We start from the raw sequence: 17,700 nt of genomic DNA, 5'->3' as shown, positions 1-17,700 counted from the left end.
CTTTTGTATAATTTTATGATTTTATGATTCGTTTGAATAAAAAAATATAATTTACCATAAATTCATTGATTCTCTAATATCCAATCGATAACTAACATCGAATGATATTAACTTATTAAACAGAGAATGAAAATAGTTTTTTTTAATTCAATTTGACATTTCACTAACGCAGTTGTGTAAAAAAGTGTTTTCTATTTCTGTTATCTATCGAGAAATTGAATAGTTAGCATTAAATAATCCAATATTATTTTATTTTGATTCGATAGATTCCATCACTAAGACTAAGTGGATATATTATATTTATATGGCTCCAATAGAAAATTTAAAATATACAATTTATCATAAATTAAATTTTTTATTCACTAATTAGTTTAAATTCATATTATCAATTATTAAATAAGGAATTCCTGAACTGACTGAATTTCATTAAACTATTAGTAAATTTAGTGGAATGATTTTTTCCATTCAATTCACATTTATTCGACACAGTAATGTAAAAAAATAATTAGTGTTTCAGTTCACTATCGGATAGAAAACCCTTGATGAATGACTGAATTACCTCTATTGTGTTAAATTATAGAATCAATTCATTCGAATAATTTTGTTCCATTTTAAAAAAGGTTAAAATATACACTAAAACAAAATTTATTTTATTATATTTTATTTATAAAATGTGGATTTAAAATTACAACTTTAAATATAGTTTCATATGTAATATTTATTTGTTATTTGTGACATTGTTGTGATTTTAGTGATAAATCTACATTTAATTTATTTAAAAATGGCGATTTAGCTTACATTAAATGTTTTACAGGGACAGGAGTACACAAAATGTTTGTTACATACACACTGTGATATAGGCGTCTGACGGTGTCTGTCGTACACATGGACCGATTTATACAGAGGAATAAGTATCTGCTTCCACATATTAAAAAAAATGTTTTTCAATCCTACAACAAGACTCATTTATTTCACTCTGTATACTCTGTGTACATATATAAATATATATAATGGCATTGACAGGAGTTTAATGTTATAAATTCGTTAAACTAGTATTTACCAGAAGAAATGGCACTAAAAATAATAGCCACGACGAAAAATTTTATATCCATATTTATTCGTTGCTATGCAGTGTTTACTTTAGCACAAGAACATAAACAAATATTATGTGCGTACATAGTATACCAGAATCGACACATCAATGGATAACGTAGATAACGTAAAAGGATTTTTTTTTAAATAATTGGCTATATATACTACATAAACTTTAATAATGGAAAAAAATTGATACAAAATAATGTCTCTAATTCAAAGGATTTATTTAAATCTGATGAATATTTCAAAAAAGTAAATATCTAAATTTAAACTAATAATAATAATACTATAATATAAAAAAATAAATTTAAACTAATAATAATACTATAAAAAATAATCGAAAAAATTATTGTAATAGTTATAATTAGAGACACTACTATATAATTTTTAATTAGTTAACAAAAAAGGTTTAATGAAGCATGTTATTATAGCTATGGTAGAAACTGCAGTGAATTACCTGTTACAACCATCCCAATCACAAACCATAAAACGTTCTCTGCATCAATCACACTGAATTCACTACATTCGTATTTATTACAATCCCTAGCACCTCCAATAATTTCTTTAGTACCGATAAATAATAAAAAGATCCAATTTACTCACTAATATACACATTTGCCTACAATGACAAAAATATAATTCAAAATGCCTTAATTATACAGGATATTTCATAACTTATCCAAAATTTTTTAAAAAATATGCACTTCAAAATAATAAGTGGATTTCTTAAAAAAATTCTAATAGAAGTCCAACAGAAAACGAGATCAACAATGTTAAAGTTTGTAACAAACCTTACTGTACAAAAGCTGTTCAAAGTTTTTTCCATTGACCGTAAGCAAACTTGGGCCCGTCTTATCCAATTTCATCGCACTAGTTCCAACGTTTTCCTTGCTGCTGTTCCCAGAGACGCAAATTATAGGCAGCCGTTGTGATTCGTTCACACAATTCACCGATATTTTGTACTTCCGTACGGTATAATTTGGTTGAAAAACAAAAAACCAGATAAAAATTGTTTGGGTTACAATAATTGAAAATACTCCGAAGTAACCACTGCAAAAAAAAGTACAAGAACAAGGTTTTGTTACTAACTTTAACATTTTGTTTTCTGATGGATTTTTTTTAAGAAATCGACTTATTTAGAAGTACATATCTGGTTAAAAAATTTCGGATAAATTCCTATATTTTTTGTAAGCTATTACTTTTAAGCAGTGACATTCGAAAGATTATGCCATATTTTTTTGTCGTTTTTTTAATGCCAATCACTATGCAGTAGGTCCATATAATTTTATTATTTAATTAACTCCGAACTTTTTTTATTTTTTCACTATTAACTTATTATTTTACATTATTTTAATAGACTGTGTCGATTCAATCGATTATTTATCTTTTACTTATTATAAGTATTTAATAATAAATCGTTGTCAAACTACGGGCGCTGAAAAAAAAAACATATAATCCACCCTTACTAAGACCGAGAGAAACAAGTATTGTTTACAGCTAAATAAGTCATTTCCTGTATTAATGTCAACCTGGAGGAAATGGAACTTTCTGAAATTTAGTTTAAGGATTGTGAGAAAAACGTCAGTGGGTGGCTAGAGACTTTGTTTTTTAATAAGAATTGTCTAATTTCGATTTGCTTAGGATCACGTCCACTCGATTACAGAACGTGGCGATGGAAAGGCTTTTAGTGACGAGTCTACATCTTATTTATGCAAATATGGGAATTTAGCTTATATTAGATGTTCTGCAGGGACAAGACTATGGTAAGTGTTATACCCTTTGTGGAGCAGGGTGGAGGTTTAATTATGATATGGGAATGCTTCTCTGCTTCTGGCGTACACACGGACCGATTTATACAGAGGAATATTTTAAACAACTATCTGCTTCCACATATTAAAAAATATATTTTTCAATATTACAACAAGACTAAACACAATTCCAAAATTGTGATGGGTTGGTTAAGAAATCAAACCCGCAATGATTTGCCTTAACCGACGCAATCTTCAGATACCAACCCTACAGAAAACATGTGGGATTATGTTTCTAATCATATTCGACATAAAAATTGTACAATTTTAGACCATGTTATATATTCGTAAATTGGTTGCCTCGGAGATGTATTGAAATTATAAAACATAAAGGATATTATACAATCTATTAAGGCTATTATAATGATTCCTACTGTATATTCAATCAAATAATATCCAGATGTATTTAAGGAATTAATATTCAATTTAACGTTTAATCTAATGATAGTACTTTTCAGATTTGCTATAACGGTGCTTATATAATGTAATGTGAATCGTTAAATCAGTATTGAAAATCAACAACAATAAAACACAGTTCATGAATTTACAAGCATTTTTACAAAGAAGATTTGGAAATATCATGTCCAGCTTATAGTCCCGATCTTAATCTTCTCCATTTTTCATTTTAGGGGTTTATGAAAAATGAAATATATGCCGTAGCAATAAATAGTGAAGAAAAATTATAGAACAAAATTGTGGAATCCGCTGATAGATTTCGTAATAATCCGAATATATTTCAAATATGCCGTCATAGACACGAAAATTGGAAATGGGTAATCAAGGACAAAGTCGCCAATTTGAACACCTTCTGTAGTAATGTTATTGTAGTTTGTTCTATGCCATTCTGTATATATGTTCGGAATTGTTTCTGTTAGTTTGAATACAAACTTGGGCTCGCTAAATCCAATTCTACTTCAAATGTTCCTCCTTCTTGCTGATCACTAAGACGCAAATTGCCTTTCTGATCCGGTCGCAGAATTCTTCAATATTTTGAACTCCGGTGCGTAATATCTTATTTTTTAAATGTCCCTATAAAAAAATCTACAGAATTCAAATATGGCGACCGTGAAAGCCAAGCTCATTTATTGTTTTTGATTTAGGTTTTAGACACTAAAGACTAAAGTATTTATACATACATATAATATTTTTAATTAGTTAACAAATATTAACAGTAGAAGCCACTGCAGTCGACGACCTATTACAACCATCCTGGTCACAAGTGAAAACTTCAACCTTAATCCCATCGATATGCATTACACCATTGAATTCAGTATCAATGCAACCTTTCATAACAAAAGGACCTATACACCTTATAAACAATAAATGAATATAAAAATTACATTTAATAATTTTGCCTTATTACCACCTGATATCATTGTAGCTTTCAAACATATTTCGAATTCTCTTTAGAACAAACATACATAATCACATCTTCACAATCACGAAAAATGATAACATTACATTGTTTCAGTATATTTACAGAAACTTAATGTAATAAAATCGTTAAATCAGTACTTACCAGAAGAAATGGCACTAAAAATGATACCAACAATCAAAAATTTTGTATTCATTTTCATTCACTGATACGTAGTACTGACTTATTACACAGCATAAGAGTATAAATATTATGTGCATAAGAAGGTGTATATATGGTATACCAGAAGCTAATTATTTTTAAGTACATGATAAAAGTAATAAATTTGTAAATGTTTAGCTGTATACCATATAATTTTTTGTCATTATAAAAGTACATAAATCATGACATCATTCTATCCACTATTTATCAAAATAGTTTAGAAAACAATAAATAATAAAATCAAATCTAATTAGATATTGAATATGATTTTATAATATAATTATATAAATTATAGTATTATATAATAGTAAAATTAAAAAAAAAAATAATTTTATCGTACCATTACTACCAAAAAGAAATATAATTTGAACCAAAAACAGTACATGTATAGAGTTATATGTACATCCTTTATTTATAGATACATATGATATTTTTAATTAGTTAACAAAAAAGATTTAATGAACATTACTAATGATGCAAATATTATAGAAACAGTAGAAGTCACTGCAATCGACGACCCATTACAAGCATCCTGATCACAAGTGGAAATTGTAACCACAACGTCTTCGATATCTACTTCACCATTTACTTCAGCAGGAATGCAACCTTTTGCAATAGTGTCTATATTATCTATAAACAATAAATGAATATAAAAATTACACTTAATAATTTTGTCTCATTTCTAAAACAAAATATTTTAATTACCTCCTTTCGCCGTAGCTTTATAACAGTAAAATTTCTCTTCTGCTGTCGGTATACTAATTAGACTAAGTTGTGGGATTTTCAAAATATTATCACCATTACAACTAACCTTGGTCGCATTTGAACAATCAATTTGACAATCATAGCATTCTAAAGCAGTGCCTAAAATAATTTAATATATATTAGAAATAAACATACTAACTAATTAAAAATCAGAAAATTACTATAATGTTATTTTAAGGAAGCATATATACATATTTTTATAAAATAGTTCAAAAATGTTTTAAATATACCTTAATATATCACTTAAATAATTACTTTTTTAATAATGAATTAAGGTTGTATTGTTTCGGTATATTTACAATAAATTAAACCAGCACTTACCAGAAGAAATTGCACTAAAAATAATAGCAACGACTAAAAGTTTCGCGTTCATATCTATTCACTTAAACAGTGCTTACTTTATTTACAGCACAAGAGTATAAACATTATGTGCATATATACACGAGAGTATATATATATATATATATGAGTATACCAGAATCTGTCGATAATGTATGGATAACGTAGATAAAATAAGATAAAAATAATATTGATTTTAAATGATTAACTATATAATACTTAAACTTCAGTCGTTACCAAAGTACTGTAAATCATAACATCATTCTATCAAAATATTTTAAAAAACAACGTATAAAATAGGACCCTCAATTAGATACTTAATGATATTTTGAAATATAATTAATATATATATATATATATACTCTTTATATAAGTAAGAAATTTATAACATTCAAAATTAATTTATTATTAACAACACAACTGTTGATAACGAACAAAAAAAAATAACGAAAGGGAGCTTCACCTATAAGCAATAAATAAATATAAAATGGTAGACGCTGACTACAGTCGATGACCCGTTACAACCATCCCAAACACAAGCCATACAACGCTTATCCGCATCACACTGAATTCACTACATTCGTATTTACTACAACCTATACCACTTCCAATAATTACTACTAATTAGTACCTACAATGACTAAATTATAATTCAAAATGCCTTGATTATATTTTTTTTTTTTATCGTTTTTTAATGACAACATTATTGTGATATTGTCCACTCCATACCTTTTTTATATTTTAATAGGAACTTTTTATTTTATAATAGTCGATTCAATCGGTTATTTATCTTTTACTTATTATAATTATTTAATAATAAATCGTAATCAAAGTGTATCAGGCGCTAAAAAAATTATAATTCAGCCTTACCAAGTCCAAGAGAAACAAGTATATATTGGTAAGGATCCCAAAAGTCAGTCGTTTACTGTAAACGATGCCGTTAAATAATATTTTTCAACACTTTCACACAACAATCCCGAACAAAATCCAAAATTGTCACGAATTGGTTAAAATGTCAATCCATCAATGTTTTGACTTGGCCGACGAAACTTCCAGATACCAACTCTACAGAAAACATGAGGCATCACGTTACTAATCAAATTCGATATAAAAATTATACAAATTTGAGAAACAATTTAAGAAACTTGGAAGAATATAATATTCGAAAATTGGTTGAGTCTACGCCTTGAAAATGTCGTGAAATTATAAAGCAATTATTAATGGAAAATGAAGTTGCTAACTCATATCAGAGTGAATCTGACGGTTCACATGTAAAATAGTTATGGCCATAATATTTAACACCTTAAAATGTTGCTATAATAATCAATCAAAATATCAAGATATATTGAAGGAATGTATTTAACGTTTAAAACAACTATTTATAACAATATCTTATGACAGTACTTTTCAGATTTGCTATAACGGGGCGTAACTAATGTAATGTGAATCGTTAAATCTGTATTTACAGGCATAAATCACATTTCAGTTTGGGTAGTTAACCGATATATACTTGCCATATTGAACATGCACTCAGTAACTCGGTCGATGATATATAAATTAAATTAATATATTCTCACTCTCTAATATTTAATGTACTAACTACAGATACTCTACATATTGCTGCTTAGTTTTTGAAAATTGAACCATTCAGTGATAGATATATTTCAATACATTCTCGAACACTTGCGAAAACGAATGGTCTGATTTTCAAAAACTATTCGTAAAATTTGGAGGATGACGTGTAAAAAGACACAAATTTGATATATTTTTGGGTTTTGTCAAAAAAGGAAAATATATATATATATATATATATATATATTCATATAATAATATTTACTATTAAGACTTTTACTTTTCATTTCAAATTAGGAAAAGAGTAGTTTAACTTTTTGAAAGTGGCCGAACGCAATGTGACGTGGCAAAAACAATAAATATTACTTGGAGATTTTATGTAAATTCCGCAGTCAGGGTGGTATTGAAAAATGACGCAAGCGAGGACGTTCACGAAAAAACGGACCCAATATAGACAAAATTATCAAAAGGCTGTTTCTCAAAGATCTTCGCAAAACATCAAGATAAATCATGGTGGAAATTTTAACACAATTTAATCTGGATGTTAATAGCAGAATTGAGAAATTGTTTTGTTGACCCAGGACTACATGGCCCAGTTGTAGTTAAAAAAAACACTGCTATAAAAAAAAAGAACATAGCATCCGGTCTGGCAACGATGCCATTTTAAATACCAAAAGCAAACAATATACCATACAGGAACAAATTCCTGTTGACACATTGCAGAAACTGGTAGATTCTATACCTAAAAGATGCCAAGCAGTGATAGAAGCCAAAGGTTACATCATAAAATATTGAAATATTTGAGTTATTGTTATTTTAACACAATTTTAACACAATATTAACACAATATTCTATACTTTTTTCCAGACCAAATTGTTTTTTTTTAAGTAAAGATCTTTCAATAACTAGGGAAAACATTTGGGTAATAATTATTTGAATGTCACCGTTGGTCATTCCGATATATTGCGCATTGGCGTACCAGATTATCGAGCACTGGTAGACTCGAAAAATATGACCGTATTACAGGTAGCAGGAATTTCAATTCAAAATCCGGACCACTACAAGGTGATTGTGCAAATATGACAGTAATAAACAATATACTACAAAAAAAAACGGCACACCGAACGTATTAAGATATTTTCAAAAAATTTAGTATACAAGTGGGTACCTAGTGAAAATCAATCGAAAAACGTATTGTCGGTTTTTTGTGTACAAGCGTGTACTTAGTTTTTGTCAGAATTTGTTTTATTTAGTAATTTATACTAAATGTTTAACATGGCTAGAGTACGAAGAGGAAATAATTTTAGCCAGTTACGCGACTATAATAAAAATAGAATAGTGGGCCTGGATAAACCAAAAATTTTGTTCCGAAAAATAATAAGAAAGAAAGAAGACACAAGATTATTGGCATAAAGGAACAGGATGAGTTCAATCCGGATAATTGCTGATGAATTTTTTGCCGATGAAGGTAGGCCAATTGGTATTCGATCTCTTTACCACTGTCTTGGACCTCTACCAGCAAAATATAGGCGCCAACGTATTGACTGGTGTATGGAACGTCAACAGTGGGATGAGGAATGGAATCACATTGTGTTTAGTGAAATTTTTTTGGCATGCACGATGGTCATGTGTAATCCTCGCTTTTCTGTAGAGACACTATGGATTAAATGGTATGAGGTGCTATTGCTTATGGAAGCAAGACACCTTCAGTTATCATTAGTAGCAATATGGCGTCCCAGTGATATGTGACTGACATTTTAGTGCCTTATTTTCATCCCTACATAAGAACAGATCTCGAACTAATTTTTCAACAAGATAATGCCCGTCCACATGTTGCAAGGAATACATTAAACTTTCTAGAAACCTCCCATGTGAATTTACTACTTTGTCTACCTAGATCTTCAGACTTTTCCCGAATCGAACATGTGTGAGATATGATGGGGCGATTCTTAGTGTTGGTTTTTTTTGCAGACAGTATATAAGTCGATGCTTTAGATTTGTTTTTCGCTATTATAAATTAATTGTAATTGTAATTAATAAATTGAACGACTAATAGATGACAATTTGTTCTTAATTTCCTGTACATTTCCAAGTAAAACTGTTTAATTAATTTGTTTATAATTCATTAAATTATCGAATAAATTCATTCAAATAGTTTTGTTTTAATCAATTCAAACTTCATCGAAAATAAAAAAATAGATGTCTCTCGAAAACTTTTCTTTTGACATGAAATATGAACAGTAATTTGCACTAAATTAACAATTTAAAAATTGTTTCTTTGCAATTAGTATAATTGGGTACACTAAAAAACGAACGGTATTATATTATATTTTATTGTATACATTTTATTTACACAAAAAAACAATTTAAATTTAAAATTTATGTTTTAAATATAGTAACAAAAGGGCACCACACTTGTAAGAATAAAGACAATGAAGGACATGCGGACTGCGTTTGATGTCGATGTCGATTCCGATATTATTGGCAATCCATTACAATAATCTATTTTACATCCAGTACACCCCTTTCTTTCCTGACACGAGCCACAAAGTCTCGCGACAAAAAAATTTGGAGCATGACCTAAATAAATAAAAAAAAAACAATTTTATCTGTCACTTGTTCATTTACTTTTAAGTGGATATTATAATTACCTGGTATTTTTTCTACTTGTGTGATGCATGATTCACCAACTCCGCTGCCGCTATCACATTTTTGTGATAGTAAATTGTTGGCATATTTACATTGACCCCCTCCCGCACAAAAATAGCAGTGTAGGCCAGTTGCTGAAACACAATGAATTATATGATAATCAATTTATGATGATACTTTTATCAATTTTTAATTAATAGATTTCGTAATGTGATAATGTTAATTAAAATAATTTACATACAAGAAATTTATATTTTAAGTTTATAATAGACTTACCACTTAATTACAATTTTGTCTACATAGTAAATTTTAGGTTTCGATACAACTGCCATATTTAATCTAGTTTTAAAAAGAAATAAAATTTAAATAATTTTGTATAATTTGTTTATTTAAATAATAATTTAATATAGTTTTACAAATTAATCATTTATATTAATAACCAAATAATGAAACTTTCAAAAATTAATATTTTGATATTAAATATATTTCTATATAAACCTAATATTGCTATTAACAAACAACAACGAAAACCTTAATTATCTCCTGCCGATCTTTTCCAAAGTTTTGCATTATTTCAATATTAATGTGTGTATATATAAAAGGAAGACATAGTTGTAAATATTATAAGAATAGAGGAAACTATTGCATTTGATACTGATCCATTTGATCCATTACAATAATTTGTTTGACAATAAAAGCAATATGTCATGTTCATTTCCAAACAATTATCCATATCACATCCTCTCGCCCAAACAGGGAAGTCAACTCCTAAAAATTTATATATTTAATATATATATATATATATATATATATATATATATATATATATATATATATATATATATATATATATATATATATATATATATATATGTCTAGTTAATATTACTTATTAACTAGACAACAAGAATCTTTATTATCACCTGGTTCTGTATGTATTGTTGTAAGGCAGAAGCTATTATCCATACATGTCGCTGTCTCTAAATTGATACCTTCATTACATTCTTTTGTTCCCATACAAATATAACATTCTAATGCAGTTGCTAAAACATAATAAAATTATGTGGTCTGCAACTTCCTTAATAATCTACTTCATAAAACGCATATCAACGTTTGTTTCATTAATACTACCACAATTTTACTATTCCATTATATTGCTATGAGAAGATAAATCTGTCAGTGATTTTTCACAAAAGCACAAATGACTAAAACTCCGGTTCAAATTAACTGTTTAGCATTGGAGACCTCCAGTGATAATTAAAGTAAATAATATATGAACATTTTTATTAAAAAATTGCTGGTATGATTTCTTCAATGTTCATTAATACAAAATCACCCAGCAGATTTTGGTTTTAGGCCAAAAAACGTAACATTTTGTCTATATGTACATATATTTATGCTTATATCACTCTGAATATAATGTAGGCGAACTGATTTTACAAGACGGACCTCCTCCTTCTTACTCGCAAAATGTATGCAACTATTTAAATGACACGTATTTGGGCTGCAGGATAGTGGTGGACAATTGAGTGGTCCCTCAGTCGCCCTGTTTTTTCCGGTGATACTTAAAACAAAGTTTACCGCACTTCACCTGATATATTGGAAGGTCTACGATGCTGAATAATTGAGGTAAGTCGCGAAGTAACGCAAAGAATGTACGGTTTGAAGATAAATGTATCACGATATACGTGCACGTGGGCGGTCAACAGTTTGAGCGTGTACTTGACTAATACGGTAAGGTTAAAGTAAAATTAAATAGATTTTTGAATTTTCCATCAACCAGCAGGCAATATATAAGGAATAAAAACCTTTTTTAATAAAAAATCATTTGACTCCCGTTAAAAAAATGGATGATAAAACTTAATTTAATTAATTGTAATAGTTATGATCAGGATCATTAACTGCAGTGGTTTCTACCATTTTAAACTAATTGAAAACACACAACGGTAGAAACCATTGCAGTTAATGATCCACCCTGACCATAACTATTATAATCGTTGATCAATACAACCATCGTGATCACAACTGCAATAAATGAATATAAAAATGGCAGAGATTATAGAAGTATAGTCATTAATTAAAATGTACTTAACGAAGTATATTTATTAAAACGAATATTTAGGATTCTCATACAAAAGTTACTCGTAATACTCAGTATAAGTAAATAAGAGAAAAAATCAAGTTAAGTTAAATTACGGTTGTCGGCGTATTCGCAGATTATTTAAAAAAATGTTAAAACAGTACTTACTAGAAACAATGGCACTAGAAATAATAGCCGACGAAAAGTTTGGTGTTCATATTGATACACCGGCATGCAACGTTTACTTATTATGCAGAATAAGAATATAGAATATGCATAAATAGGTATATTTATGTATATATATATATATATATATATATATATATATATATATATATATATCCTATGTTTTAAAACTAATAACGTAAATGCGATAACATGCTTGGTTAAATATTTAGACAATCTTTTGTTTTCTCAAAAATATAATAAACCATGACATGAAAAAACGTATAAAATGAAGCATAATTAGATGTAGAATATAATTTTTATAATGGAATTAAAAAATAATTTTATCAACTACTATAAAATACTAATTACATTACATTAAATACAACTACTATTATTTATTTATTTATTTTCATAATGTTTCATCACTTAAAAAAAAAAAAAAAACAAGAAAAATTCCTGGGTGTAAATTTGACGATTTTTAAAAACGCGATCAAAAAATTCAGTTTTTTTTGTTCTTAAAAATCGGCTATATACTTCAGATTTAAAACGAAAGTATTTTTTTATGTGTATTACTCCGAGAATTGGTAAAAAAACGCCATTCATTAATATTGACTTAAATATATTAAAATTTCCAAATTCAAAAAGATGCGAGGCCATATTTATTTATTAACAAGGTAACAGTGTTTCTAACTATTTAATGAAAAAACAAATAAAAGGTTAATCGACCTTAGAAACTACTGCAGTTGATTGTATCCCACTTCATCTTTGGCTAACGAATTTCATCTATAAGCAATAAATTAATATATATTCTAATTACCGTTTTTTTACTGGGCATACTTAATCCACTGATATTCCAGGCCTTATTCAAATATCAGAGTTTTTCTTATAAATTATGGAAGATCTTTACTAAAACTAATATTACGTATTCTGATAATATTTCAATTATTTACTAAAATTTAAAATATATTACTATAAACAATTAAAGAAAAAAATAATGCAATAGCAAAAATAATATTTCTTATGGCATAAGTATCTATTTTTGTATGTTTACTTCTTGATAATTTTACATTTTAAATATTTACTTTCACGGTCGTCTGGATATCTATTTAAATTTCCAGAATCAGATATCTAATTTTTCAGTAGATATGTTGTTACTCCTATATTCCGTGTATCACGATTATTACCTATTATTAGTTCTCAAAAATATTTAATTCATAACTCTAAACATCACTTAATAAATCCCCGATCTGACACATATAAGACAACATTATTGACAGACTCACATGATTTCCTGATAGTACCAACATTCAAACAGTATGTGACAAAATTTCATCACATTCTGATCGTTAGTTTGAAGGTTACAGTCGTTTTAGTGACCTCAGATTGTAATTTCCAAGACAATGCTAAATCAACTCTATTGACTATGCTGAATTTAAACGAATCAATAATGTAAAACATCGACAACGGAAAACATTAAAAAATGTCCACGAAATAGTTTTAAACGGCCGTATATTGCAGTTGCGTGGGCTAACTGACACCTTCAAGTTCAGGGAGACCAAAATCTCAAAAGTAGACTGGCAAGATTATGGCATCCGTTTTTCGGGATGGAATTTTATGTTGAGAAACGAACGCAAAACTATCAATAGACATTATTGGATCCATTGAGTGTAGAAATCAAGAAAAGCAAAAGAAAAAAGTGCTGTCACACCAGGACAATATCTTGCGTCAGTTGATGAAAACAATGATTAAATTGGACGAATTATGATTCCTCACCCAACGTACACTCCAAATTTGGCCTCCAGCGACCACTGGCTTTTTGCAGGTATCGAAAAGATGATCCAGGGAAAGAAATTTGGCTTAAAGAAAGAATGATTGCCGAAATTAAGGTTGCTTTTTTGGAGCCTGTTCCTCCTTTGCAGTCCACTGTTTTGACTGTATTTTTATTTCGGGCATATAATGATGTACCCAAGTTTCACCTCCAGTAATTAATCGGCGCCAAAACTGGTCGTGAGCAAACGCGACACCCAATCTTGATTTAATATGTGACAGACACGTTCTTTGGACATTTTGTGGTAAATGATGGTGCAGAGTCTCCAAGCACAGAGTGCAACTCATCTTTGATTTGCGTAGGCGTATTGCATTTCAAAAACAAAAATTTAATAACAATTCGATACTCAATTGTTTTCCACTTTCACAAGAACACTCACATCGATTCACTCAAACGACTGTCAACCAAAAACTGCACCTCCAAAATGGCAAAACTTTGGTGAGTAACTGTCAAAAGATGCACAACTACGTTCATTATCTTGACGAGTACCGCAATCTTTGGGATGCATAGAAAAATTAGAGAAGTTTAGGAATGAATGCATCACTCTTGAAGGAGAGTATGCTGATGAATACATTTCTAAAATTAAATGTTTTTTTTAGTTAGAGCGAATAGTTTTTGAGTAATATGTCATATACATTCAATCAAATAATATCAAGAATGAAGAGACAGTGCCCGTTTCAAAATACATTGTAACCAAAGCATAGAGAAATGAGTAAAATTCTTCGACTTCGAATATCCATTCTTTCATCCAGTGAATACGAGACCTTGCCCACTCCAATCTTTGTTGCTGTTGCTAGTTAACAAAAAAGATTTAATGAAAAATACTATCATAGCAACAGTAGAAACTATGGTGGAGGCAGCTGCAGTTGATAACCCGTTACAACTTTTCAATCACAAGCCATAATAAGGTAAGCTATTACTTTTAAGCAGTAAAATTCGGATGATTATGCCACATTTTATTAGCCGTTTCTTTAATTGCAACTTTATTATTAATTAGTCATTACTTTTGGATGCGATTATAATAGACCATATTTTCACCCTATAGCAGAATTTCACAGAAAACGACATAAAAAATGTTAACATACCTCATTTTTGTACTTTTTATGCAGTGTTTAATCCTTAATATTTTCAATTATTTTAACCCGAACAATTTTCATCTGGTATACCGTATGGAAGTAAAAAATATCCGTGAATTGAAAAAACGGATCGTAAAGCCTACCTATAATCTGCGTCTCCGGGAACAGCAGCAAGGAGGAACGTTGGAACTAGTGCGACGAAATTGGATAAGATGGGACCAAGTTTGCTTGCAGGTCAATGGAAAAACTTTGAACAGCCTTTGTAGAGTAAGGTATCTCGTTTTCTGTTGGACAAGAAATTTCGAAAAGTTATGAAACACCCCGTACATATCACAAGATATAGTTTCTAAATTAAAAATCCTTTATGTTGTAGGTGCATGTCAGCAATGATTAATTTTAAAAACACACTAACCCATACAAACCATCTCAAAATAAATAAAATATTAACACTGCCAGACTACGTGTCTGCAGAACCATTCAAATAACTGATACGAATATATAAAGAATTTCCAATGACGACAAATGTTGACCTCGAAGAATCAGTAACCCACAATCAGTCTCTTTTCGATCGTCATGAACAGTGGACTGGTACTGTGCTTATGTGTATTTTCGATCTTATTTGCGTTGTGTAGGGCAACCACTTGCAACTCATTAAATCACGTTGAAGTTCAACTGCATCAACAAAATGGTAACAGTTCATTTACTTAACCAATAAAAGAACTTCACATTTTTGTTTCTCATTTATTATTGTGAATTATTAATATTTGTGTCCTTTTTAGTTATCAATAACAAAATTGTTCGTATTTATTACAGGGAACACATTCAATAAAACAATAACAGGATGTATTGAAAGAATAGCATTTGATTCGAAAACTATTATCACGAAAGCATTCATAAGAGAACAAGATGTGCCCATATTAGGTAGGGACACGATAAGAAACATGGCGAAATTAACAACGGCGACATTTTTGGAGTGCAACTTGGTGCATGTGGAATCTGGAGCGTTAAGAAATGTACCTAGATTAAAGAGTTTCCAAATATCTAATGGAAACTTAAAGGAAATTTCGAGGGAAATATTTATTGCTGCACCTAAACTGGAACTGTTAAGAATCAATAACAATCAAATCGACCTAATAGCTGATTATGCTTTTTCTAATTTGCCATCATTAAAAAAGATATACGTCAACAACAATGAATTAGAACACTGGAACAAAGAGTGGTTTGTTAACACAACAAGTTTGGAAATCATGAACTTTCAATTTAACAAAATCAGAACGTTACCTAAAATGGCGTTTAATTTTCTAAGGAATTTAACGCAAATCTATTTTGACTACAATGAAATTTTCACTATTCAGGCGGACGCATTCAAAGGTCTACGAAACATAACTCACTTAGGATTGAGATACAACAGACTAACTGCCATCAGTGAAAACATATTTCCGAATACAATAAAAATTAAATCTCTGGTGATAGATGCCAATTATCTTAACTTTCTTCCAAATGAAGTTTTAAACAGAATCGCAGTAAAGGAGTTAACAATTCAAGGGAATCCCTGGAAATGTCCTTGTCTCGATCGAATCAACGGTTGGGTGTTTAAGAAGAAAGGTGTGATCAAAAAATCGGAAATGTGCACAGGAGATTCCATCCCCGATTGTGCAGCATCGAAAGTATTTTCCACCACATGTATTGAAACCGTAGACACTGAATTAACTAAACTTTTTATCCAGTCCTTGAGAAATTTATCCGTTCCATTGGGAAAATATTGTGCCAGGACTGATCAAACATTAATAGCTATATAATTATGTTTTGTACGTGTAAAAATAATATACATAGAAATTTATTTATTTATTTCCAAATTACTCTTTTACCTGTAGAAAATTTATTGATTTTCATCTGTGATGGCTTGAGACTTTACCTGGGAATGTTTGTTTGGCCCGAAATGTGGAATGCGTTAAAATGGGATTAAGGAGAGTTGAAGTCTGCAACCAGTCACCGAACATTGCTCGTAAACAGAAGTAATAGCCTTTTTGTATTAAACATAGGGATTATTATGCGTGGTTAGTTCCAGACAAATTTGCCTCGTGCGTTTACCAAAATCGGCGCCAAACACTGTCAAGGGGATTACTTGAGTTTTACCTTGAGAATTGTTTACATTTTACAATAAAAGTGGCTTCTAAGTAATTTATCACATATAAACAAAATCGTAAGTGCATTAATTTTAACCATGAGGTCAACTGATATTTGACATACTTCGGTTATCAATATTAAATTTATATATAACAAAATAATAATGATAATTTTTCAAAATGAAAGTAAACGTACATTATGACATGTTCCAAGTGAAATTATTATCGTACACGACTTGTAAAATGTACGATCACTTCCTGATTAAGTTTATTGAAAGGTTTCTTTTTATCAATCCTAATAGCTTCCTTCATTTGCCACATCCTCAACTACAAGGCTTCCAAATATACGCTTCACCAATTTTCACCTTTCGTCAGTACTAATGAGACTCTTGGGGCTTCTTCAGTTTTTTAATTATATTTATTTAGGCACGTTAACATAATATACGTAGTTTAGCCACTATTTATTAAATAAAATAAATATATTACTATTGTTTGGTTGTTTACATATTACTGTGTAGATATAACGTAACTGTTTATTCTGTCTCGTGTGCATAAATGAGTTACAACATTCTCACAAATTGTAACAAATAGGGATAAAGGAAATTATATTGTTTCATC

The 17,700-nt window shown here is 29.4% G+C and overlaps 2 protein-coding genes and 1 long non-coding RNA gene across 3 annotated transcripts; 1 reads left to right on the top strand and 2 right to left on the bottom strand.

Moving 5' to 3' along the window:
* Positions 1 to 4,867: 4,867 nt before the first annotated feature.
* Positions 4,868 to 5,652, bottom strand: LOC109595595 (uncharacterized). Its single transcript, XM_020010986.2, has 3 exons — positions 5,566 to 5,652; positions 5,185 to 5,343; positions 4,868 to 5,109 (listed from the first exon to the last, which is right to left on the bottom strand). Exons 1-3 carry the CDS (start codon positions 5,615 to 5,617, stop codon positions 4,913 to 4,915), a joined length of 408 nt encoding a protein of 135 aa, XP_019866545.2. The 5' UTR covers positions 5,618 to 5,652; the 3' UTR covers positions 4,868 to 4,912.
* A 3,820-nt stretch (positions 5,653 to 9,472) lies between these two features.
* Positions 9,473 to 12,154, bottom strand: LOC109595592 (uncharacterized). The gene is made up of 5 exons (XR_007547071.1): positions 12,053 to 12,154; positions 10,728 to 10,847; positions 10,081 to 10,572; positions 9,807 to 9,938; positions 9,473 to 9,735 (listed from the first exon to the last, which is right to left on the bottom strand). It is a non-coding gene; the product is annotated as an uncharacterized LOC109595592 (long non-coding RNA).
* Positions 12,155 to 15,495: 3,341 nt separating this feature from the next.
* On the top strand, positions 15,496 to 16,796 carry LOC109595588 (platelet glycoprotein V). The gene is made up of 2 exons (XM_020010978.2): positions 15,496 to 15,644; positions 15,770 to 16,796. The coding sequence occupies exons 1-2, from the start codon at positions 15,530 to 15,532 to the stop codon at positions 16,753 to 16,755; spliced, it is 1,101 nt and encodes a 366-aa protein (XP_019866537.1). The 5' UTR covers positions 15,496 to 15,529; the 3' UTR covers positions 16,756 to 16,796.
* Positions 16,797 to 17,700: the final 904 nt, after the last annotated feature.

The sequence above is a fragment of the Aethina tumida genome, chromosome 1 (assembly GCF_024364675.1).
Source record: "Aethina tumida isolate Nest 87 chromosome 1, icAetTumi1.1, whole genome shotgun sequence".
NCBI classification, from domain to species: domain Eukaryota; kingdom Metazoa; phylum Arthropoda; class Insecta; order Coleoptera; family Nitidulidae; genus Aethina; species Aethina tumida.
Note: the sequence above shows the minus strand (reverse complement) of the source record. Positions and strands in the feature narration are given on the sequence as shown.

What these genes read in the sequence shown, in the direction of transcription:
- LOC109595588 (XM_020010978.2), top strand. Translation starts at nt 15,530, where the DNA reads ATGAACAGTGGACTGGTACTGTGCTTATGTGTATTTTCGATCTTATTT. An exon ending in TCAACTGCATCAACAAAATG is followed by an intron (nt 15,645 to 15,769) that starts GTAACAGTTCAT and finishes TATTTATTACAG; the next exon opens with GGAACACATTCAATAAAACA.
- LOC109595595 (XM_020010986.2), bottom strand. Translation starts at nt 5,617, where the DNA reads ATGAACGCGAAACTTTTAGTCGTTGCTATTATTTTTAGTGCAATTTCT. An exon ending in TTTTAGTGCAATTTCTTCTG is followed by an intron (nt 5,344 to 5,565) that starts GTAAGTGCTGGT and finishes AAATTATTTTAG; the next exon opens with GCACTGCTTTAGAATGCTAT. An exon ending in TAAAGCTACGGCGAAAGGAG is followed by an intron (nt 5,110 to 5,184) that starts GTAATTAAAATA and finishes TATTGTTTATAG; the next exon opens with ATAATATAGACACTATTGCA.